At 42.6% G+C, this 24,826-nt stretch overlaps 2 protein-coding genes across 6 annotated transcripts in view; both read left to right on the top strand.

Annotated features, from left to right (window-relative positions):
* The window catches only part of LOC143844769 (DGAT1/2-independent enzyme synthesizing storage lipids-like), a 200,683-nt gene extending 196,590 nt beyond the window's left edge, over positions 1 to 4,093 (top strand). For 3 of the 5 annotated variants that reach the window (XM_077352394.1, XM_077352396.1, XM_077352395.1), the window contains 2 exons: positions 2,658 to 2,797; positions 3,347 to 4,092. In XM_077352394.1, coding sequence (XP_077208509.1) covers positions 2,658 to 2,797; positions 3,347 to 3,451 — 245 coding nt within the window. In that variant the 3' untranslated portion in view covers positions 3,452 to 4,092. Of the gene's footprint in view, positions 1 to 2,657; positions 2,798 to 3,346 lie in introns of all 5 variants that reach the window. The other 2 variants (XM_077352393.1, XM_077352392.1) reach the window with 1 other exon arrangement.
* Positions 1 to 19,605, top strand: part of LOC143844773 (DGAT1/2-independent enzyme synthesizing storage lipids-like) — a 33,676-nt gene extending 14,071 nt beyond the window's left edge. The window contains exons 2-7 of the mRNA XM_077352404.1: positions 10,323 to 10,647; positions 12,604 to 12,765; positions 13,473 to 13,663; positions 15,107 to 15,167; positions 18,162 to 18,301; positions 18,851 to 19,605. Of these exons, the coding sequence (XP_077208519.1) occupies positions 10,374 to 10,647; positions 12,604 to 12,765; positions 13,473 to 13,663; positions 15,107 to 15,167; positions 18,162 to 18,301; positions 18,851 to 18,955 (933 nt within the window). The 5' untranslated portion in view covers positions 10,323 to 10,373 and the 3' untranslated portion in view covers positions 18,956 to 19,605. The remainder of the gene's footprint in view (positions 1 to 10,322; positions 10,648 to 12,603; positions 12,766 to 13,472; positions 13,664 to 15,106; positions 15,168 to 18,161; positions 18,302 to 18,850) is intronic.
* The last annotated feature ends 5,221 nt before the right edge of the window (positions 19,606 to 24,826 follow it).

Below are 24,826 nucleotides of genomic sequence, written 5' to 3'. Positions count from 1 at the left end.
TTTTTATGTCTAGATTTTTTTGTTCAATTGAATTCAAAGCAGTTTGCATCAAATTTAAAAACAGAGAAAGAAATATCAAGAGAAATACAAATAAACAGAAACTACTACAGCCTTCGTTCAAGGGCTGCCAGGCTCTTTTGAAAAGCTCAGCTTTACAGATTCTCCAAATCTTTGTAGGCCACTCAAGGCATATGCACTTGGGAAAAAATACTTTGGAGATTTAGATTTTGGGAAAGGCATCTAATTGGAAGGGAGAAATGCCATGGCCAGGGACATTTGTGGAGTCAAAGGAAAACAAGACATATGCTACTGCTAATAGTAAGTATTTAAAAACCTAGTAACATAAAAAAAAACGACACAGACTTTTAAAGGGTTTCATGATGTCTCAAAACCTTGGTATCGTGACTGTAGACCTGCCGAAGACTGCACTAGTTATTGCTTCAGTGTTGTCTTTAAGAACAAATCCTCAAATGGCATGTTAAAATTGTCTAGACTTACTACAGAATGGATTAGCATTGCTAGGCCAGCCTAGTCAAAGGAAGGGGACAATTTTCATGCCATATAATGATGGATTTCTCCCAAAAATCTCTCCCAAGAATCTAGCTCTGCCTGGTAATGATACAGTCCCACACTCCAAGGTGGTTAGCAAACCTCCCGCCAAAATTTCAGCCTTCCCAGCCAGCATCAGTTTCAGCCTTCCCAACCAGCATTTAACATTCCCAGGAAATTATCTGTGTACATATGCTGGGAACTCTTTCTGTGCATCTTGCACATGATGCAGCTTTGGACTGCAGCCAGAATCTATATACGGTGAAGCAGCCTATTCAAGGGGTTCATGAGCATTCATAGACTTTCAATCTAACATGCACATCTGGCACCTTGCTTTTCTTATCTCCAGTTGTTTGGAAGCAGTTGCTGGATGGCTTGGGCAGAGTCATCTGAAACTCAACCCCTCCAAACCAGAGGTCCTATGGCTGGGCAGAAGGTAGTGGGATCAGGAAGCATGCCTCCCCTGCCTGGAAGGGGTGCAACTAACACCTGCACCGGTCACCAGGAATTTGGGGGTGATCTTTGATGCCTCTGTGTCAATGGAGACTCAGATCACGAAAGTAGCCCAAACTATGTTTTTCCATCTTCACCAATTGCGGCTACTCGCGCCCTACCTGCCCTCTGAACACTTGGCCACAGTGATGTATGCAATGATCACTTCCAGACTAGACTTCTGTAACTTGCTCTACGCAGGCCTGCCCTTGTCTTTAACCCAGAAATTGCAGCTGGTACAAAATGCAGCTGCAAAGGTCCTCACTAGAACACTTTGGAGGGACCACATTTAGCCAGTGCTGCAGGACCTACACTGGTTACCAGTCTGCTTCTGGATCAAGTACAAGGTTCTGTTTTTGACCTTTAAGGCTATACACAGCCTGGGTCCTACTTATCTGAGGGACCGCTGATCTGCTTATGCCCCCTGCAGAGCTCTTTGCTCTGTGGGTATGAATTTGCTGGTTGTCCTGGGCCCCCAGGATGTCCACTTGGCCTCGACTAGGGCTGGGGCCTTTTTGGCTCTGGCCCCAACCTGGTCGAATGAGCTCCTGGTGGAGTTGAGGGCCCTGACAGAGCTCTTTGAGTTCCACAGAGCCTGTAAGATAGAGCTTTTCTGCCAGGCATTTGGTTGAGGCCAGTGAGGTGGCTAGAGTTTTGAACTGTGGATCTTACCCTACTTTTTAATGATCAAGACCCCTGGGTCATCTTTGCCTAGGGTCATCAGCGAGGTTGGGTTTAGAAGGATCCTAAGTAGGCCGCCATCTGTTGTTGCATATGTTGTTCATTTCTTGTATGGGGTTCTTGGGGGGGGGAGTTATATTGTACTTTTATTTTATTCTGTGAATCACCATGAGACAGCTTGGGAAGGAAGGAAGGAAGGAAGGAAGGAATGATCAGATTTTTATACCGCCAGCTCCCAAACCAGCTGGCTTGTGATGGTTCACAACAATAAAAATGTAAGACAGCAAGATTACCACCTTGCCGATATTACAATATAACACAATAACACCCTTTAAAAACAAAGATGGCAGGCATAACAATTCCTAACAGACCCATATTCCTCACTCACCTATTCCCCTATTCTCGGAAGTGTCACTCACTCACTCACCTATTCTCGGCAGATGTAAACTGGGGTGATGGACTGCCCCAGGGGGATCCAGATGCCACAAGGGTGGGGGAGAACCCGATCTCATAGCGCAGTATGGAGCCTGGCCTCAACCAAAAGCCTGGTGGAAGAGCTCCATCTGGCAGGCCCTGCCAAACCCAGGGCCCTCAGCTCTTCTGGGAGCTCATTCTACCAGGCAGGGTCCAGGACTGAAAAAACCCTGGCCCTGTTCAAGGCCAGGGGTACTTCCCGGGGACCCGGGATCCTTAACAAATCCATACCCGCAGAATGAATGAATGAATGAATGAATGAATGAATGAATGAATGAATGAATGAATGAATGAATAAATATGAATTTGTATTATTCAGTTGGTGACAGCAGATAAAATCTACCAGATGCTTATGATGCCTATGTTGGCTTCTTACAAACATTTTTATTCAAGGATTCAACTCATTTTAAAATGAATCTCCTTTCAATTTCAGTCCAGTCTCATCTTAATTTCATCTACAGGGCCAATGAGATGGCTTTATGAACGAGCACGCTTTATAATATTTCCAGCATTTGGACCAATTCCAGTCAAACTTCGGACACATATTGGAGAACCAATTCCTTATGATCCAAATACAACTGCTGACGAGCTGGTTGTAAAAGTAAGTCTTTCAGTGCTAAAAGCTAATGCTACCATCAAATTCTCTGTTAATTGCTGCCAGTACAGAACTTTAAGAATGAGGATGCCATGGTAACTTGGGAACTTAACTAAGCAGTCATGTTTCAAGGGTAAGGCAGAGCCAGCTGTCAATCACTGGGACCAGAGGCAAGCAGCATGGCTTCTAAGACATGAACAAAAATCAAAGATCAGAAGGACAAGGGAAAGTAATGCGGTCCAATATGAACCAGTGAGTGACTTTCTAAAGTCCATTATACTCTATACCACATAGGCAGTTTGCTCAGAGTGCTGAGCAAACGGATTGATTGCTTGATCAGAGAGCAGAGTTGGCAAAGTAACCAAGAAGGTGTCCTCAGTGCACAAAGATGTACTGATCACTGCATGTTCACAAGAGGGACAGAGTACAGTGCATTTTATGGCAAAGCAGTAGACGTCCTGTTTTGAATAACTTTATAGGTCTGCCTACATGTTAGAAAACTGAGACATACACTTTATTCTAAATGTATATGTTTCTCTGCTCCCCTCCTAACAGGTAAAAACTGCAATAGAAGCCTTACGGGATAAACATCAAAAAATACCAGGAAGCATAAGAACAGCTCTTTGGGAACGCTTTGAGACGCATCACAAAGCTAAATAATGAACTACATAGATATGATATCTGATAAGTGATTTTATAGGAAATATAGATAAAATGTCTTACACATTTTAAATGAAGCTTAAATTCATTATCCCTGTAGTCTCCACCATATACTTCTGGAAAACTCAGTGTTTTCTATATCCTTTGTTGGCTTCTCTAGACTCAATCTCTCCTCTATTCCTTGTTACAGCACCATGCTTATCTCATCTTTCCCCTGCCTTTTCTTGTTTTACAGTATAGTATGACATTATGGACTCAATTTCTCCACAAAGCACATTGAAAAGAACAATAAGCAATAGTAGATGTATTTCTTTATCTTGTGTCTTTGAAAAAGCTAGGTGCTATTTGTAATAATAAATAAAAATAAACTGAACAACAAAAATAAGTATGTTAAGAGTTGGATGAGGAGAAAAGGAAAATCATGTTAAAAATTTAGTGCCCAGAAAGTTCAAATATATGACAAGGTGATTCCTGTACTTGTGACACTTGCATTTATGAAATAACTATAAACCAACTCCGGAAGACATCATATTTGTAATAATAATTAAATATATCCAACAACAACTGACTACTGACTACTCAGGCCTGTTAGTTTTGAGCAGACCAGGGCTTCAGTCTTCTGTTTGGGCAGTCCTTTGAAGATGCACTAACTTGCAGCCATGCTCTAGGTTGGGAGGTCTTCTATTCTTTACAGAAGTCTCTGGGATCCTTGAATGCTAAAATTTTAATATATAGCTTTCATAGAAAGGAGAGCTTCTGAGGTGGAAGTGCTTCTCCCTGCAGCTTCAGGCCCTCCAATCCCTCTTGGAAAAATTGCACCTTTTCTTCCTAATAAGGAATACCCCAACTCTTTTACACCCACTAGTGGACTCAGGGTTACATAGGCTTTTCCAAATAAAATGCAAAGCAGTGGTCAGGCTGTGTTGGTAACTGATCAAGAGAGAGAGAGCTTGGTGTCATGGTAGATAATTCATGGAAAATGTTGACTCAGTGTGTGACTGCAATAGGCCCATTAAGCACGGAGGGGAAGGTTCGCATTCGGGGTGGAATGGCATCGCCTAAAATCACCGATAACGCATGCTGCCGAAAAAGCCGCGTTAGCGAAACTCAGAAGAAAGAGGCGCTCCTGGGCGACCAGGGCGCAACCAGAAGCGGCGCCGAGGTCGCCGTGTGCATAATCAGTTACTCTGGGTTTTGCTGCCGTTGCGTCCTGTCCCGTGCGTAAGCAGTTTGCTTCGCGGCTTCCCCCTCCGCGTTTTCTATGTGATCCGAAATTGCCGTTTCGGCAGCCGTGCATAATAGGCCATAAAGCGACAAATGCTATGCTGGGGATTATTAGGAAAGGGATTGAAAACAAATCAGCCAGCATCACAATGCCCCTGTCTAAATCTATGGTGCAGCTTCATTTGGAATACTGGGTACAGTTCTGGTCCCCACTCTTCAAAAAGATATTTTAGCATTGGAAAAGGTGCATAAAAGGTCAACTAAAATAATTAAGGGGTGGATCACCTGCCCTGTGAAGAATGGTAATGATGATGACTGGCTGCCCCTCCCTGACAACATGATTGTGTATGGTCATGTGTATAGTTTTGGCCACCATGTGACACAGAGTGTTGGACTAGATGAGCTATTGGCCTGATCCAGCATAGCTTCTCCTGTGTTCATACTAATAAAGTGAGCTAAAATATTATTGTGATGAAAAGCTGAGCTTCCTTTCCTGAACCCCATTTGTTCAGGCCCCAGGATAGAGTAATCCTGGATCCAGATCTCCAACCTACAGATATATAATTTGGTCAGACTGGGTGAGGCCTGATTTTCTTCTCTAGGGCTAGGATCTTCAGCAGATTTTGCACGTTGGAATGTAGGCTTCATTGAGAGACATAGGGGAGGGAGCAGTCTTGCAGATATGAGAGTCCTAGGGCCTTAAAGGTTATTGCCAACACCTTGGGCCTCTCATTCCAGTCCCAGAACACATTTGCTACTCAAAAAGGCCATCATTCCACTCTAGGAACTGTCATTTCAGGCCCCAAATGCTTCTGATCACACCATTCTGGGGGCTGCCATTCCACCTCTTATACCCATGAGCTATTATTTCAGTCTGGGACCAGTTGTTCCAGTTGCAGAGCACTTCTGCTATGCCCAGAAGCTGTCATTCTAATCTGGGATTTGGTATGTTCAGTCTGTGTTGGTAAAGCACCTCTACCTGCCCTTTTTATAGTGAAAAACTGATACAGGGTTGAGATGCCTCAGTGATACTTGGTGAAGCTCCAAGGTTTATGTACAAAAAAGGCTAATATTTTCTGATACGTTGTGCTGCTAGGGCTACCAAAACCTAAAATTACATTGTGAGGTATAGTAATTATAAATTGCACATTTATGATGAAATCTTGAGGATTTCCTTTTAAAAATAAAATTCAAAATATAATTGTGACTTTTAGTCCTAATAAATAGGGCATTTTCCCGTTGTTTCTGTTTAATTCTTTTTAGTGAATTAGCATGGCCTACTGGATGAGTTCAAATCCGTGGGCCAGATGATCTGCACCAGAGTGTGTTCAAAGAACTTTCTGGAGAGCTTACAGAGCCTTTGTCCATCATCTTTTGGACTTCTTGGAGGATCAAAGATGTGCCAGAAGACTGGAGGAGTGAGAATGTTATCCCAAACTTAAAAAAATGGAGTTGAACTGGGAAATAACAGGCCAGTGAGTCTGACTACAGTTGCAGGGAAGATAATGGATTTTAAAGGGGGTGATCTGAAAACATCTGAAAGAGAATTTGTTGATCTGGGGAGGTTAGCACAGACTTACCTCCAGCAGGCCCTGCCAGATCAGGGTTCCTTCTTCGACCGAGTGACAGGCTTACTAGATCATGGAAACTCACTTGATTCTGTTTACCTGGATTCTAACATAATTCTAACATGTCCTCGGAACACCTGGCCACAGTGATCCATGCAACGGTCACTTCCAGATTAGACTTCTGTAACTCGCTCTACGTGGGCCTTCCCTTGTCTTTGACTCAGAAGTTACAGCTGGTCCAAAATGCGGCTGCCAGGGCCCTCACTAGAACACCTTTGAGGGCCCACATTCAGCCGGTGCTTCGTCATCTGCACTGGTTACCAGTCTGTTTCCGAATCAGATTCAAGGTATTGGTATTGACCTTTAAGGCTATACGCGGCCTGGGTCCCGTCTACCTGCGGGACCGCTTGGTTGTTTATGCCCCCCGCAGGGCACTCCACTCTGCGGGTATGAATTTACTGGTTGTCCTGGGCCCACGGGATGTTCGCCTGGCCTCGACCCGGGCCAGGGCCTTTTCAGTCCTGGCCCCAACCTGGTGGAATGAGCTCCCAGAAGAGCTAAGGGCCCTGCAGGATCTACCAGCTTTCCACAGGGCCTGTAAGACGGAGCTCTTCCGCCAGGCATATGGTTGAGGCCAGGGCAGCTCTCCCACTAATCCATCAGAGGATCCCCTCCAATATTGAGATCATGGTTAGATCTATTGTATTGGTGCCACCCTCTTCTGAACATTATTCTCTCCACCAGGCTGAACTAAGATCAGAATTGTGACCATCGCCGCTATATGTTATATGTAACTTTGGACTTTTAATTGGGGTTTTTATGGGGATTTTATTGTGTTTTAACTATTCATGTTGTAAACCGCCCTGAGACCTATTGGGAGAAGGGCGGTCTAAAAATTTAATAATAATAATAATAACAACAACAACAACAACAACAACAACAATAATATTCTGATAGGGTAACCTGGAGGACTGCAGACTGGATTTTTGGATGGTTATGTGGATGGGGAACTGGTGAGAAAACTGCACCCAAAGAATAATTGTTAATGGTATTACATCAGATTGGAAGGTGCCACAAGGCTAGGTACTGGGTAGGGCAGTGGTCCCCAACCTTTATTAGGCTGGGGACCGGCAGGGCATCGGGCCGCGCCCGCAGGGACCGCGCCCGAGCAGGCCACGGCCACGCCTCGGGCCGCGCCCGCGGGCCGCGCCCGCGGATCGGGCCGTGCCTGCGGGCCGCACCCGTGGATCGGGCCGCGCCTGCGGGCCGCACCCGTGGATCGGGCCGCGCCCGCGGGCCGCACCTGCGGATCGGGCCGCACAGGCGCGGCCCGGCCCTGATTCCCTCTCCCCGCCCTCCCGCAGTAAGTAGCTTCCCGGGCCGCAAGCTTACAGCCTGGAAAGTTTTTTACTGCGGGGGGGGGGCAGGGAGAGGGAGCCGCGGCCCGGCACCATGGCCTTTGCGACCCGACACCGGGCTGCGGCCCACAGGTTGGGGACCACTGGGGTAGGGTACTTATCATCATTTTATCAATGATCTGGATGAGGGGGTGGAAGGGACTCTTTGTTAACTTTGCAGATAACACCAAACTGGGAGGAGTACCGAACATCCCAGAAGACAGAAATAGAGTTCAACAAGATCTGACCATGATAGAAATGGCAAATGGGAACAAGATGCAATTTAATAAGAATAAGTACATCTGTGTCACAAAAATTAGAAGCATGCATAGTGAATGGGAGATATACTTCTAGGTAGCAGTATTTATGAATTAGATCTTCGGGTACTTGTGGACTGTAAGCTAACTATGAGCAGATAGTGAGATGCAGCAGAAAAGAAGGCAAATGCAGACTTGTGCTGTATCATCATGTAGAGACATCATATGAAAATCATGTCATCGTCCCACTGCATACTGCATGGTGTTTACTGGATTTCAGTAAGGCTAGTTCAGCAGCGGAACTGGCTGTCTGAGGAAGTGGTTAGCTCCCTCTCATTCAGAGCCTTTAAGCAGTGACTGGATGCTTTAGGCCAGGCTTTCTCAACCAGGTTTTCTTGAAAGCCCTGGAAGGGTTTCTCGAATAGTGGGATTTAATTATTGTTTTATGTATGTTTAAAAATTGTTAAACATTTATCAGGTGATAGGACCATATATGGTCATGACGACCCACTCACTCATCCCAAAATGGTCAATGATGGACCCTGTAGTACCTTGAAAGCAATTCTAGGCCTCTTATAATTCCAGATAAATTTGTTTCTTTCTTTCTGTCAGTTTTGGAGTGCTTTATCCTTGATGTCTAGGGGTTAGGATTGGAATAAAAAATTCATTTTAGGTGACACTGTCATTGAGAACGGCGGTATATAAGTCTAAAAATAAATAAAATAATTTTTTATTGCTGACCAGAACAAGTTTTGTTTTGACCACCTCTTGATCAAGATTCTTGCTTCTTGTTTAAAGTATATTTTTGTATCCATTTCATAAAATTAGTTCCACATTCCATTTGTTCAAGTGCAGATAACAAAAAATTCCATCTGACATTATCAAAGGCCTTTTTGGTATCTAAGAATAGAAGAGCTGCCTCTTTTTCATTTGATCTCGCCAGTTCTAGGGCATTCAGAGCAAAACAAATGTTGTCTTCCTTTTATGAATCCTGTTTGGTCTCCATGAATGACATCAACTGCACACTTCATGAGTCATTTAGCTAATATTTTTTGTAAATATTTTGTAATCTACGTTCAATAAAGAGATTGGCCTATAAGACTGTGGCAGTTTTGTATCCGCTCCTTCTTTGGGGGATTAATGAAATGTATGCTTGTCGCCAGGATTCTGGGTATATTCCAGATTCCCTTTCAATGATTTCATTCATTATACGTTGTAAAGAGGGGGGGGGGGTCACCTCATGTTTCAGTTGTTTGTAGAATTCCACTGTTAATCCATCTGGCCTCTCCTATTTCTTGAATTGTAATTCTCTAATTTAAACTTCCTGATGCTCTTGTGTATTTTTTTTATCGAAGCTTCCTGAAGATAATATTTTATTCCCACATCTACTGCAAATTATTGCCCCATTGTCTAGAAGCCCACACTTGCTACACTGAAGTAATACTGTAGTGGTGGTGTAAAATCTGATACCTCAGTTGATGTCATGGTGTATTTCAAACAAGGTCATTTAATAGATATGTGTTCAGTCCACCCTCTGAGGCTGGGTGAAGACATTAAAAACTGAGGCCAGCGCAAAGCCTTTACAATAGCTGCTTCAGGAAAGAGGTAATGGGATGGGGATGTGAGCAGGGGTTGGTAGGCCTATTTCCATCTTTTAAGGAGATTTGAAAGATTTCAGGGTGTGTTCATCAAAAGTGATTGTAATGCTTCTGAATCTTTTTGTCTTCCTGGGTTTTTTGAAAGTGTTGTTACTGGTTTGAGATTTTTACTAAGTACTTTTTGTTCTGTCCTAAAAAATTGGGGGGGGGGGAACATCCCTGGACTCATCATGCCAGCTTGGCTCTCACTGGAAGCTTCTCCATGTTGCCAGCATCAAAGGTAGCAGAGCCTGCTTCACAGTTGGAGAATGGCAGATGTACTCCTGTTGCAAGGTGTGGCTGCTGCAATGGCCATTTCTACACACCCCACACCAGAGCACTTTTTGGTTTAAATTGAGAGTGGAATATCATAACATAGCAGCAATATATGTATCAAGGTCTCTGAATTCCTAGCTTTCATTTTAAATAATTAGTCTCTAACCTCTTTCACTGATATCATTTTCCCTTTATATCTCCACAATGAAAAGGGCTAAATGATTACTTTTAAAAATTAACCACACATGAACCTGATGCACACACCCCAATGGGTCATTGTGAACCAAATCTGCAACTTCTTACATTCTTCTGCCCTAGTTTCTTAGTCACTCTAAAGTGTGGTAGAATATCGAGTAAGTGTTTAAATAGATACAGATTCATCTTCACTTATAGGAAAAGCACTAAAGTAAGGGGAAGACCAGCCTAGACAAGACAGTTGCCTTGTTAATGCAATAATAAGTCTATAAACTGTATTTTTTCTTTCTCTCTCTCTCTCTCTCTCTCTATTCCAGAAAAACAAGAGACTTTTTGATGTCGCATCTGTAATACTATTTACTCCAAAGATGACAACAGATATCACAAACAGTGCTTTCTTGCAGGAATATGTGATATGTGCTTATCAAAATTATACTCTATATCCCTTGATACTGTTAATGATTGTGGTGCTAATGTATTTCCCCTATATTCTTCTATCTTTTTTCTTTTCTTTAAGTTTAATTTTTTCATTCATTTATAAAAAAATATACAACTTACAAGAAGATATTGCTCATGAAAAATGGAACAGATTAGCATATTGGTACTCAGTATTTTTAAATATATTTGGAAAGTTGGTACATGGTAAGCATGACTTTCTCTTGTAATCTCTAGGTATCTCTGAATAGACCTTTTAAGTTAGTTATCATTCACAGATACCTCCTGAAGGGTGGGCTAGAGTAGAGGAAAAGAGGGGACAGTGTTTTTATCATGTCTGTGTTAACTTATTGATGTATGCTAAAATTTGAATAACCCACATTAGGTCTTCAAAGTCAGAGCTACTAATAAAGCAGCAGTAGCTGTTCAGGATCCAATCTCTAGGGGCTCCCATTTAATAAAAATATCTCTGGAAGAGCCTTACACAGATTTTCTAGAATCTCATCTTCTTTGACTTTCTGTTAGTCTTTTCTTCAGAAGAAAAATGAGAATTCAGCAATGCGCTTACTACATGTCGTTCAATATGGTTTGAGGGAATCCGGTAATGATTAACCATGGAACAGAACACAAGTGTAGAATGTCGTATCTTGGACCTGAGTTAAATCACACAAGTTATTCAGTTGGTTTTTTAATTGATTTATTTTTCTGTCATCATGTAATCTTATAGAGTGAAGAAGTTACAGAAATTTCTTAAGAACTCAAGACCATAGTAGCAGCATGGTGGAGGCAATAGGGAGGGGAGACATGGTACATGAATCACAGGCATGCTATGAACACACTTCAAGAGAACTTTTGTGTAAACTGTAGAAAGAGCAAATTCATACAATGCAGAAATAATGCACAGAAGTATTAGGAAAGTACACGAAAAACCTAGAATAAAATTAACCAAGGAAACATTATTGGGTAACACTGTGCTGGGTCCTTTATGCACATGTTGGATAATGTACTTTCAATGTGCCTTTACAGCTGGATTTTCCAGTGAGGAGCAGGATAATGTACTTCTAAAATACATTGAAAGTGTATCCAATGTGTGCAGAATGGGCCCTGGAATCTTTATAAAAAATATACAAATGCCTGGTTAATAGCACCTTGATTGAGCTCAGTTCCACATTTGTTTTCTGCCAGTAAACATCTCTACGGAATGTATCTCACTAGAAAGCCTATTCCCTCTTTACTTTCGTTGTAGAAACATGTTCTATATTATTTTGTTTTATAGTGATGGCCATAAACATGGAGGATAGCTGCATCAGTGTCTACTCTCTGGTAACTCTAAGGAAACCCAATAGTTAGAGATTGCAAATCTGAAACCCACTGCTCAAAAGCAACATCAGGGGAAGGAAGTGGCCATTCTGTCTTGCGTGTTGGCTCAAAAGGGCAACTGTGTTGTCAGTGTGCAAAACAGGATGCTAGATTAAATGAACTACTAGTCTCATATATCTATGTTATAGTCACTTTGTAATAGTTGGTCAATTGTTCTCCCACCTTATACTACCTCACAGGGCTGACATACAGCCAAGATCCTAGGAGTAAGGGAGGAATAGGTATAGATGGAAGCATGACAAATGAAACCCCTGGTAGATAATGTATAATCAATAACATTCTTGATTTTATCCTACTAGATTTTTAACTCTAGCACAGGGCTTCTCAACCAGGGTTTCCTGGGGTTTCCTGATGGACCTCGAATAGTTTCCTGAATGAATTGTTAATTTTTGTATATTTTTAAAATTTGTTAAACATTTATTGGGTGATATGACCATATAACGTCATGTTGACCTACCCACCCATCCCAAAATGGCCAATGATTGGCCTGGAAGGGATGAGCAGAGCTGGGGCCCCAGGTGGACATGTACACAGCTATGCTTCCTAAACATATTCTGCATGATGGCGCCACTTCTGGGGTTCCTTGAAGCCAGAGGAATATTTCAGCCATTTCTCAACAGTAAAAAGGTTGAGAAAGGCTGCTCTAGTATAACAAAATAACTTTTGCCCTTCGTTGTGCCATCTTCATTTTGCTCTTCATTGCATCATCTTCCTCTCTTAAGATATACAGGTAATCTATATCTATGAAATAATACTGAAGCCATTATGTTGTACCACTGACAGGTTACGAGATTTGTGGAACTGAAAATCTACCAGAAGGCCCTGGGCTTGTTGTCTATTACCATGGATCCACACCTATAGACTACATGTGTTTTGTGAGCAGACTCAATATTACAAGAACACGTTGCTTCAGCGTGATAGATCGCCACTTTTATATTCTACCAGGTAAAGGATAATCTGTATCTTTTGTCATTAGAAGTATTTTTAAATGAAAACTTGCAAACATCTTCCTGGTATAGCTGTTTTGCATAGCCAACTAATCTATGTTGCGCTGAAGCTCAAAATACACGTTTGAATGCTACATTTAGATTGTCAAAAATATAAATACAAATAGCCTACAATATAGACTTTAAGATAAAAGAGATTTGTGCACATGGAGGAACAAAAGTACATGAAGCTCAGGACCAAAAAGTGCATGACGCTCAGATTTAACTTCCCCCCATGAAGCCAATTGTAATATGTTGGGAAATGTATTATTTGTAGGATTGATGTTTGTACATGTTCATAGATTATAAGCAACTGGCCAGCAAAGGGCAGGCAAGCACAAAGTACCTCAGTGCCATGGGAGTGAAGACAGCTCTGGCCTGAAAAGAATAAAGAGCCACCAGTTCATAACTCAGTCAGGCAATCATATCTAGGATACATAGCATGAGACGCTAAACAGGAGAAAGTAACTCTTCCTCTATCCCAGACATATATATGGAGGAAATAGAAATTTTATACACACACACACACACACACCATCAAGAATTATGTGGGGGTTTTTTTTAAAGGAAATCACTTGTAATAGTCTGAATCTTAGTCAAAGAAAGAGAATTCTGTAAAAAGTGCAATAACAATTTCCCATGTGTTACTTGGTCCTATTTTAGTAGGTGTAAAGTTGATGAAAAAGATCTGGAACCTCTGTGAGACAAGAGAAGAGTGTGTCGAAACTCTAAAGAAGGGCTATCTGGTGGGTATTGCACCAGGTGGCCTTCGAGAGCAAAACTATGGAGATAACACTTACAGGCTTATCTGGGGGAAGCGTAAAGGGTTTGCTCAAGTTGCCATAGATGCAAAAGTGGTGAGTGATTTCGCCATTACTATCACTTTATCTCTTCTTGTAGTGTACATTTGCCAGATATCATTACACATGGAATCTATTTCACCTATTAGGAATAGGGTTGGTCCAGTTTACCTGATAACATGTAGTCTAATTCGTTTGATCATTCTAAATTAAAGCCTATGAGTTAGTAATTACATTTTTACACTATGCTAGCATACGTAAAAATACATAAATATACAGAGAATGCTTTTAAAAGATTTTTCAATTAAGCATCTTCATTCCAAAATATGTATCCCTTAATAAATTGAGAAAATGTAACCTGTGGTCTGCCCCCAATTCTCTGGCTGTTGGGTAAGCTCCGCCTCCACCAATGCTGGTAGTGATGCTGGGGCTGGAACAAATGGAGTTGGAATGAGACAAAGGGCCTGGAGATGGATTGAGGTCCTGGAACCAGAGACAGGATAAAACACAGCCCTGGGCTGTAAGAGAGGCTCACTGTGTTTTATAGAAAGCTAAGTCCAGAATAGTTCCAACTGTCTCCATAGAAAATAGTGGCCCTTTAAATGCTAGAATGGCTATTCGGTCAACACTTCACAGCTGGTCAGCAGAGCAGACTCCCCCTTTAAATTTTAAAGAACAATGACATTCTACGGTAGTAGATTCTCCGGACCCAGGTCCTTCCCTTAGAAATAGTGGTCCTTTAAAATTTAAATGCCTGTGTGCCCCTGACCAGCTTCAGATCACTCTTTCCTCCCTAACCCCCCTTGAAATAAGATTCCCAATTCAGATTTCATCAAGCATGATAATATCAGATTCCAAAATGTGTTGAGGCAACAAAGTGTTCTTGGGTTTTGCCACCTCAACTCAATAGCCCAGATACTGGGCATTGTAATAGGCTAGCAACATCCAACAATATACCTCTGTTCCTAGATATCTTGATTTCAAGATGAAAGGGGAATAAATATTGTTTTAAAATTATACTGCTTTCTCAGAAAGAATACACGTTTCACAATAATGCTGTCATTGGAATTTCAGGATTTTAAAATGACTAGTAATTCTTCAATGGCAGCTGTCAGCAACAGGCAAGCTCTGTCTGAGAAAAATCTATACTTCATCTGAACTTTATTTACAAAGTTCAAAGGCAGAAGAGACAATTCCATGTCGCATCTTTAACAAAGGGCCTAGTAACATAAAAAACCTACACAGACCTTTAAAGGGTTTCATGATGTCTCAGAACCCTGATATCATGTCCCTAGCCACCTGCTCTGCCATCCCTAACCATCATTCTTGCTTCTTTCTTCTCAAAGTGGTTCAGCAATTAATCAATTCATTGACAAGTTGCTTGGATGTTTCTCATTATGGTTTTCCTTTCAAACAGGCCAGCAACACTTTTCACTGATCTACACCAACTGAAATAAAGTACGCTTTCCTAATTTAATTCACTGTACCTTTTCTTTTTAGCCAGTCATACCAGTATTTACACAAAATATCAGGGAAGCAAACAGGACATACGGAAATATATGTAAGTTACAATTAGGCTGTCAATGGTGTTAAAATCTAGTTTATCAGTATAAGCATTGTGTTTGCTTTGCATCCAGGAAGCTGAGTAAAGAATGGGGTATATGGGGTTATTCTTACACTTTGTAAAATCCCAGGGAAGAATTTTTTTTTAATGTAAGCTCCTCAATCTTCAAAACATTCTTTTTGGAGGGGGTTTATTAAATTAATTTTAAAAGCTTTTTATGTCTAGATTTTTTTGTTCAATTGAATTCAAAGCAGTTTGCATCAAATTTAAAAACAGAGAAAGAAATATCAAGAGAAATACAAATAAACAGAAACTACTACAGCCTTCGTTCAAGGGCTGCCAGGCTCTTTTGAAAAGCTCAGCTTTACAGATTCTCCAAATCTTTGTAGGCCACTCAAGGCATATGCACTTGGGAAAAAAATACTTTGGAGATTTAGATTTTGGGAAAGGCATCTAATTGGAAGGGAGAAATGCCATGGCCAGGGACATTTGTGGAGTCAAAGGAAAACAAGACATATGCTACTGCTAATAGTAAGTATTTAAAAACCTAGTAACATAAAAAAAAACGACACAGACTTTTAAAGGGTTTCATGATGTCTCAAAACCTTGGTATCGTGACTGTAGACCTGCCGAAGACTGCACTAGTTATTGCTTCAGTGTTGTCTTTAAGAACAAATCCTCAAATGGCATGTTAAAATTGTCTAGACTTACTACAGAATGGATTAGCATTGCTAGGCCAGCCTAGTCAAAGGAAGGGGACAATTTTCATGCCATATAATGATGGATTTCTCCCAAAAATCTCTCCCAAGAATCTAGCTCTGCCTGGTAATGATACAGTCCCACACTCCAAGGTGGTTAGCAAACCTCCCGCCAAAATTTCAGCCTTCCCAGCCAGCATCAGTTTCAGCCTTCCCAACCAGCATTTAACATTCCCAGGAAATTATCTGTGTACATATGCTGGGAACTCTTTCTGTGCATCTTGCACATGATGCAGCTTTGGACTGCAGCCAGAATCTATATACGGTGAAGCAGCCTATTCAAGGGGTTCATGAGCATTCATAGACTTTCAATCTAACATGCACATCTGGCACCTTGCTTTTCTTATCTCCAGTTGTTTGGAAGCAGTTGCTGGATGGCTTGGGCAGAGTCATCTGAAACTCAACCCCTCCAAACCAGAGGTCCTATGGCTGGGCAGAAGGTAGTGGGATCAGGAAGCATGCCTCCCCTGCCTGGAAGGGGTGCAACTAACACCTGCACCGGTCACCAGGAATTTGGGGGTGATCTTTGATGCCTCTGTGTCAATGGAGACTCAGATCACGAAAGTAGCCCAAACTATGTTTTTCCATCTTCACCAATTGCGGCTACTCGCGCCCTACCTGCCCTCTGAACACTTGGCCACAGTGATGTATGCAATGATCACTTCCAGACTAGACTTCTGTAACTTGCTCTACGCAGGCCTGCCCTTGTCTTTAACCCAGAAATTGCAGCTGGTACAAAATGCAGCTGCAAAGGTCCTCACTAGAACACTTTGGAGGGACCACATTTAGCCAGTGCTGCAGGACCTACACTGGTTACCAGTCTGCTTCTGGATCAAGTACAAGGTTCTGTTTTTGACCTTTAAGGCTATACACAGCCTGGGTCCTACTTATCTGAGGGACCGCTGATCTGCTTATGCCCCCTGCAGAGCTCTTTGCTCTGTGGGTATGAATTTGCTGGTTGTCCTGGGCCCCCAGGATGTCCACTTGGCCTCGACTACGGCTGGGGCCTTTTTGGCTCTGGCCCCAACCTGGTCGAATGAGCTCCTGGTGGAGTTGAGGGCCCTGACAGAGCTCTTTGAATTCCACAGAGCCTGTAAGATAGAGCTTTTCTGCCAGGCATTTGGTTGAGGCCAGTGAGGTGGCTAGAGTTTTGAACTGTGGATCTTACCCTACTTTTTAATGATCAAGACCCCTGGGTCATCTTTGCCTAGGGTCATCAGCGAGGTTGGGTTTAGAAGGATCCTAAGTAGGCCGCCATCTGTTGTTGCATATGTTGTTCATTTCTTGTATGGGGTTCTTGGGGGGGGGGAGTTATATTGTACTTTTATTTTATTCTGTGAATCACCATGAGACAGCTTGGGAAGGAAGGAAGGAAGGAAGGAAGGAAGGAAGGAAGGAAGGAAGGAAGGAAGGAAGGAAGGAAGGAAGGAAGGAAGGAAGGAAGGAAGGAAGGAAGGAAGGAAGGAAGGAAGGAAGGAAGGAAGGAAGGAAGGAAGGAAGGAATTATCAGATTTTTATACCGCCAGCTCCCAAACCAGCTGGCTTGTGATGGTTCACAACAATAAAAATGTAAGACAGCAAGATTACCACCTTGCCGATATTACAATATAACACAATAACACCCTTTAAAAACAAAGATGGCAGGCATAACAATTCCTAACAGACCCATATTCCTCACTCACCTATTCCCCTATTCTCGGCAGTGTCACTCACTCACTCACTCACTCACTCACTCACTCACTCACTCACTCACTCACCTATTCTCGGCAGATGTAAACTGGGGTGATGGACTGCCCCAGGGGGATCCAGATGCCACAAGGGTGGGGGAGAACCCGATCTCATAGCGCAGTATGGAGCCTGGCCTCAACCAAAAGCCTGGTGGAAGAGCTCCATCTGGCAGGCCCTGCCAAACCCAGGGCCCTCAGCTCTTCTGGGAGCTCATTCTACCAGGCAGGGTCCAGGACTGAAAAAACCCTGGCCCTGTTCAAGGCCAGGGGTACTTCCCGGGGACCCGGGATCCTTAACAAATCCATACCCGCAGAATGAATGAATGAATGAATGAATGAATAAATATGAATTTGTATTATTCAGTTGGTGACAGCAGATAAAATCTACCAGATGCTTATGATGCCTATGTTGGCTTCTTACAAACATTTTTATTCAAGGATTCAACTCATTTTAAAATGAATCTCCTTTCAATTTCAGTCCAGTCTCATCTTAATTTCATCTACAGGGCCAATGAGATGGCTTTATGAACGAGCACGCTTTATAGTATTTCCAGCATTTGGACCAATTCCAGTCAAACTTCGGACACATATTGGAGAACCAATTCCTTATGATCCAAATACAACTGCTGACGAGCTGGTTGTAAAAGTAAGTCTTTCAGTGCTAAAAGCTAATGCTACCATCAAATTCTCTGTTAATTGCTGCCAGTACAGAACTTTAAGAATGAGGATGCCATGGTAACTTGGGAACTTAACTAAGCAGTCATGTTTCAAGGGTAAGGCAGAGCCAGCTGTCAATCACTGGGACCAGAGGCAAACAGCATGGCTTCTAAGACATGAACAAAAATCAAAGATCAGAAGGACAAGGGAAAGTAATGCGGTCCAATATGAACCAGTGAGTGACTTTCTAAAGTCCATTATACTCTATACCACATAGGCAGTTTGCTCAGAGTGCTGAGCAAACGGATTGATTGCTTGATCAGAGGGCAGAGTTGGCAAAGTAACCAAGAAGGTGTCCTCAGTGCACAAAGATGTACTGATCACTGCATGTTCACAAGAGGGACAGAGTACAGTGCATTTTATGGCAAAGCAGTAGACGTCCTGTTTTGAATAACTTTATAGGTCTGCCTACATGTTAGAAAACTGAGACATACACTTTATTCTAAATGTATATGTTTCTCTGCTCCCCTCCTAACAGGTAAAAACTGCAATAGAAGCCTTACGGGATAAACATCAAAAAATACCAGGAAGCATAAGAACAGCTCTTTGGGAACGCTTTGAGACGCATCACAAAGCTAAATAATGAACTACATAGATATGATATCTGATAAGTGATTTTATAGGAAATATAGATAAAATGTCTTACACATTTTAAATGAAGCTTAAATTCATTATCCCTGTAGTCTCCATCATATACTTCTGGAAAACTCAGTGTTTTCTATATCCTTTGTTGGCTTCTCTAGACTCAATCTCTCCTCTATTCCTTGTTACAGCACCATGCTTATCTCATCTTTCCCCTGCCTTTTCTTGTTTTACAGTATAGTATGACATTATGGACTCAATTTCTCCACAAAGCACATTGAAAAGAACAATAAGCAATAGTAGATGTATTTCTTTATCTTGTGTCTTTGAAAAAGCTAGGTGCTATTTGTAATAATAAATAAAAATAAATTGAACAACAAAAATAAGTATGTTAAGAGTTGGATGAGGAGAAAAGGAAAATCATGTTAAAAATTTAGTGCCCAGAAAGTTCAAATATATGACAAGGTGATTCCTGTACTTGTGACACTTGCATTTATGAAATAACTATAAACCAACTCCGGAAGACATCATATTTGTAATAATAATTAAATATATCCAACAACAACTGACTACTGACTACTCAGGCCTGTTAGTTTTGAGCAGACCAGGGCTTCAGTCTTCTGTTTGGGCAGTCCTTTGAAGATGCACTAACTTGCAGCCATGCTCTAGGTTGGGAGGTCTTCTATTCTTTACAGAAGTCTCTGGGATCCTTGAATGCTAAAATTTTAATATATAGCTTTCATAGAAAGGAGAGCTTCTGAGGTGGAAGTGCTTCTCCCTGCAGCTTCAGGCCCTCCAATCCCTCTTGGAAAAATTGCACCTTTTCTTCCTAATAAGGAATACCCCAACTCTTTTACACCCACTAGTGGACTCAGGGTTACATAGGCTTTTCCAAATAAAATGCAAAGCAGTGGTCAGGCTGTGTTGGTAACTGATCAAGAGAGAGAGAGCTTGGTGTCATGGTAGATAATTCATGGAAAATGTTGCAATAGGCCCATTAAGCACGGAGGGGAAGGTTCGCATTCGGGGTGGAATGGCATCGCCTAAAATCACCGATAACGCATGCCGCCGAAAAAGCCGCGTTAACGAAACGCAGAAGAAAGAGGCGCTCCTGGGCGACCAGGGCGCAACCAGAAGCGGCGCCGAGGTCGCCGTGTGCATAATCAGTTACTCTGGGTTTTGCTGCCGTTGCGTCCTGTCCCGTGCGTAAGCAGTTTGCTTCGCGGCTTCCCCCTCCGCGTTTTCTATGTGATCCGAAATTGCCGTTTCGGCAGCCGTGCATAATAGGCCATAAAGCGACAAATGCTATGCTGGGGATCATTAGGAAAGGGATTGAAAACAAATCAGCCAGCATCACAATGCCCCTGTCTAATCTATGGTGCAGCTTCATTTGGAATACTGGGTACAGTTCTGGTCCCCACTCTTCAAAAAGATATTTTAGCATTGGAAAAGGTGCATAAAAGGTCAACTAAAATAATTAAAGGGTGGATCACCTGCCCTGTGAAGAATGGTGATGATGATGACTGGCTGCCCCTCCCTGACAACATGATTGTGTATGGTCATGTGTATAGTTTTGGCCACCATGTGACACAGAGTGTTGGACTAGATGAGCTATTGGCCTGATCCAGCATAGCTTCTCCTGTGTTCATACTAATAAAGTGAGCTAAAATATTGTGATGGAAAGCTGAGCTTCCTTTCCTGAACCCCATTTGTTCAGGCCCCAGGATAGAGTAATCCTGGATCCAGATCTCCAACCTACAGATATATAATTTGGTCAGACTGTGAAGATCACGAAAAGTTATGGTTGGCTTTAAAGGAAACGCGTGTGTCACAGCATCTGATTGTTTTGATGTGCAACCTGTACAATGTCTGGCAAGAGGCCACTATTAGGACAGATTATGAAGAAATAGCCTTGTTTTCAATTGGCAAAAGGTATCATCAGACAAGGATGTATTTGATCTCCCTATCTCTTCAATCTGTATGTAGAAAATATCAAAAGGAAAACTGGGTTATATTTAGATTAAGGTGGAAGAGGGGCCAAAGGAACATTAACAATTTGAGGTCTGCAGATGACAGTAGAGATCAGAAATGACTGCTGGTGAAGAATAAAGCCAAAAGTGCCAAAGCAGGATAACAGCTCAACATCAAGAAGACAAAGAAGAGTTGGTTCTTATATACTGCTTTTCTCTACTAGAAAGAGTCTCAAAATGGCTTACATTTCCCTTCCCTTTCCTCTCCCCACACCAGACACCCTAGGAGGGAGGTGAGGCTGAGAGAGCCTTCATATTACAGCTCGGTCAGAACAGCTTTTGCAGTGCTGTGGCAAACCCAAGGTCACCCAGCTCGTTGCATGTGGGGGAGTGCGGAATTAAACCAGATTAGAAGTCTGCATTCCTAACCACTACACCAAGATGGCTGTAGATTATGACTAATGAGGAATTATACAACTTTAAGGCTGAAAGTGAAGAAATGCTAGGAAAAGTTGAAGACAGCAGGAAAAGAGATGGATTGATACCATCAAGAAAGCCAAAGTGTTCAATTTGCAAGGCCTGAGACATCTTGGAGGACATGAATTCTTGGGTTGCCATAAATCAAATGCAATTTGATGGCACTTACGCACAGAGAGCTATCAAATGCAGCCCTTAATAAAACAGTCTTCAAAAATCTGACAATGGGGGAGATCTAGGTCTGAATCCAGTGTGGAGTAGTGTTTAAGAGTGGCGACTTCTAATCTGGAGACCCGGGTTTCATTCCCTGCTCTTCCACATGCAGCCAGAGGGGTGAGCTTGCGCTAGTCACAGTCCTGATACAGCTGTTCTTACAGAACAGTCCTGACAGGGCTCTCTCACGGGGTATCTGTTGTGGGGAGAGAAAGGGAAGGCCACTTTAAGACTCCTTTGGGTAATGAAAAGTGGGGTATAAAAACTAACTCTTCTTCCTCAACTATGGAAGCTTGCTGGGTGTCTTTAGACCATCATACATTCTCATCCTATTCTACCTCATGGGATTATTGTGAGGATAAAATGGAAGACAGGAGAATTGTATAATTGTGCTTTGTGTCCCCATCAGGAAGAAAGAGTGAGTGTAAATGAAAAAGATAAATTTGTTTAAACAGTCCCTAGCATCAGAATGGGGTGGCTGGATGGAGTCACTGAAGCAGTAGGTGCAAACTTAAATGGACTCTGGGGAATGGTAGAGGACAGGAAGGCCTGGAGGATCATTGTCCATGGGGTCACGATGGGTTGGACACAACTTCGCACCTAACAACAACAAAGCATCAGTCAAAGCAAGATTTTTTTAAAGTGAGGAAGAATTTGATATAACCTGTGAGTAAACAGACAAAAGCGTGTTGTGGACTCCATATAGACTGACAGTGTGCTTGACAGACATGGTGATCTTCCGACAGCTGTCAAGTTGGTCTGGTGGTGCCATCACTGCTGCTCTAATGAGACTTCAGGGCTGGATAGGGTCTTTTCCCAGAGTTTTATGTAGACTGGCACATAGGTCTGGGTATCAGCCTGGCTGGGACCAGGCTGATCATAGTCCAGGGAATCAGGCGGGTCCCAGTCCCCAATGGCAGGATATCCAGGCACTGTTGGAAGAGTGCATGGACCAGACAGCATACTTGAGTTGGCCACAGCCTTGCGCCCTCTGGAGGCTCAGACAGAGGTGCAGCAATAGCAGGCATGACATGCATGTTACATTTTTAGGTCAATGTACTAATTAATGGAAAACTCAACAATGGCCACAGGATTGGAAAAGGTCAGTTTACATTCCAATCCCACAGAAGGGCAATGCCAAAGAATGTTCAAACTACCGCACCATTGCACTCATTTCTCATGCTAGCAAAGTTATGTTCAAAATCCTACAAGATAGGCTCCAGCAATATGTGGACCGAGAACTTCCAGAAGTACAGGCAGGATTTCGAAGAGGAACTAGAGATCAAATCACCAACATACGCTGGATCATGGAAAATGCTAGGGAGGTCCAGAAGAACATCTACTTCTGCTTCATTGACTATGCTAAAGCCTTTGATTGTGTGGAGCACAACAAATTGTGGCAAGTTCTTAAAGAGATGGGAATACCACCGCATCTTATATGTCCCTTGAGAAACCTATATGCAAGGAACAGTGAGAACCAGGCATGGAATCACTGATTGGTTCAAAATTGAGAAAGGAGTTCGGCAAGGCTGTATACTGTCGCCTTGCCTATTTCACTTGTATGCGGAGCACATCATGAGAAAGGCGGGGTTAGGTGAGTCACAAATTGGGATCAAGACTGCAGGAAGAAATATCAACAACCTCAGGTATGCAGATGATACCACTCTAATGGCAGAAAGCGAAGAGGAACTAAAGAGCCTGTTGATGCGGGTGAAGGAGGAGAGTGCAAAAGTTGGCTTGAAACTCAACATCAAGAAAACGAAGATCATGGCATCCAGCCCTCTCAATTCCTGGCAAATAGATGGGGAAGAAATGGAGATAGTGACAGATTTTATTTTCCTGGGCTCCAAGATCACTGCAGATGGGGACTGCAGCAAAGAAATTAAAAGACGCTTGCTCCTGGGGAGGAAAGCTATGGCAAATCTAGACAGCATCCTAAAAAGCAGAGACATCACCCTGCCAACAAAAGTGCGTTTAGTCAAGGCTATGGTCTTCCCAGTTGCAATGTATGGCTGCGAAAGTTGGACCATAAGGAAGGCCGAGCATCAATGAATTGAGGCTTTTGAATTCTGGTGTTGGAGAAGACTCTTGCGAGTCCCTTGGCCTGCAAGGCGAACAAACCGGTCAGTCCTAGAGGAGATCAGCCCTGACTGCTCCTTAGAAGGCCAGATCCTGAAGATGAAACTCAAATACTTTGGCCACCTCATGAGAAGGAAAGACTCCCTGGAGAAGAGCCTAATGCTGGGAGAGATTGAGGGCAAAAGAAGAAGGGGACGACGGAGAATGAGGTGGCTGGATGGAGTCACTGAAGCAGTAGGTGCAAACTTAAATGGACTCCGGGGAATGGTAGAGGACAGGAAGGCCTGGAGGATCATTGTCCATGGGGTCGCGATGGGTCGGACACAACTTCGCACCTAACAACAACAACAAGCCGGTACCATTCTACATATAGTATAAAGCCATTACTGTGGGTCCTATCCTCTGCCGCCAACAGATCCCTATGCAGTAAGGAGAACTAATTACAAAAATGACATCTTCCCTTTATTTTTTTTCTATACACAACAAATCATTTAATTCCACACTGAAAAGTATATATGTTATGTCAGCCTTTTCTTCATATAAGAGAGCATTCCTAGGAGGCTGTGGCAGTGGGGCCAATCAGGGGCCCCCATAGAGGGGTTGTACAGCAGGACTATAATGGCACCAATATCTTCCTCTCTTGGTCCATGATCACTGAACCAGCGTGAGGATAAGCCTGCTCACCAGACGCCAACTGCCCAGCACTAATCTCTCAGCCAAGTGAGCTTACAAAGAGAAAGACAGGAGTGAACAGACAATATGGTGAAAGAAATGTTCGAATAGGCAAGTTCTGTAGTGTGCATGATTCAGAAGCATATGAAGAATATCCTGCATTGGGCATCAATGGGGATGTGTATTTAGCATAGTTTACTTAGCAAGTTCCTGGTGTTTTTCAAATGTGCTCCTTCTATGTCCTGATTGGCTCAGTATACCAAACCTGAAAAATACGGGGGGGGGGGGGTTAAACCCAGGTAGTCATTCATAAAACAGCATAATTCATAGAACTGCAGATGTAATATCTCCACACTGCCACCTGCTGGCCTTTTATCTGAATGGAACTACTTTCAGGAATACTATTTTAAAATGTCCATATGTTACTTAGCCAACCAGTGTGCAACACTATTATTGACTAT

The sequence above is a fragment of the Paroedura picta genome, chromosome 9 (assembly GCF_049243985.1).
Source record: "Paroedura picta isolate Pp20150507F chromosome 9, Ppicta_v3.0, whole genome shotgun sequence".
NCBI classification, from domain to species: Eukaryota; Metazoa; Chordata; class Lepidosauria; order Squamata; family Gekkonidae; genus Paroedura; species Paroedura picta.
The sequence above is the reverse complement of the archived record's forward strand: the minus strand, read 5'-3'. Positions and strand labels throughout refer to the sequence as shown.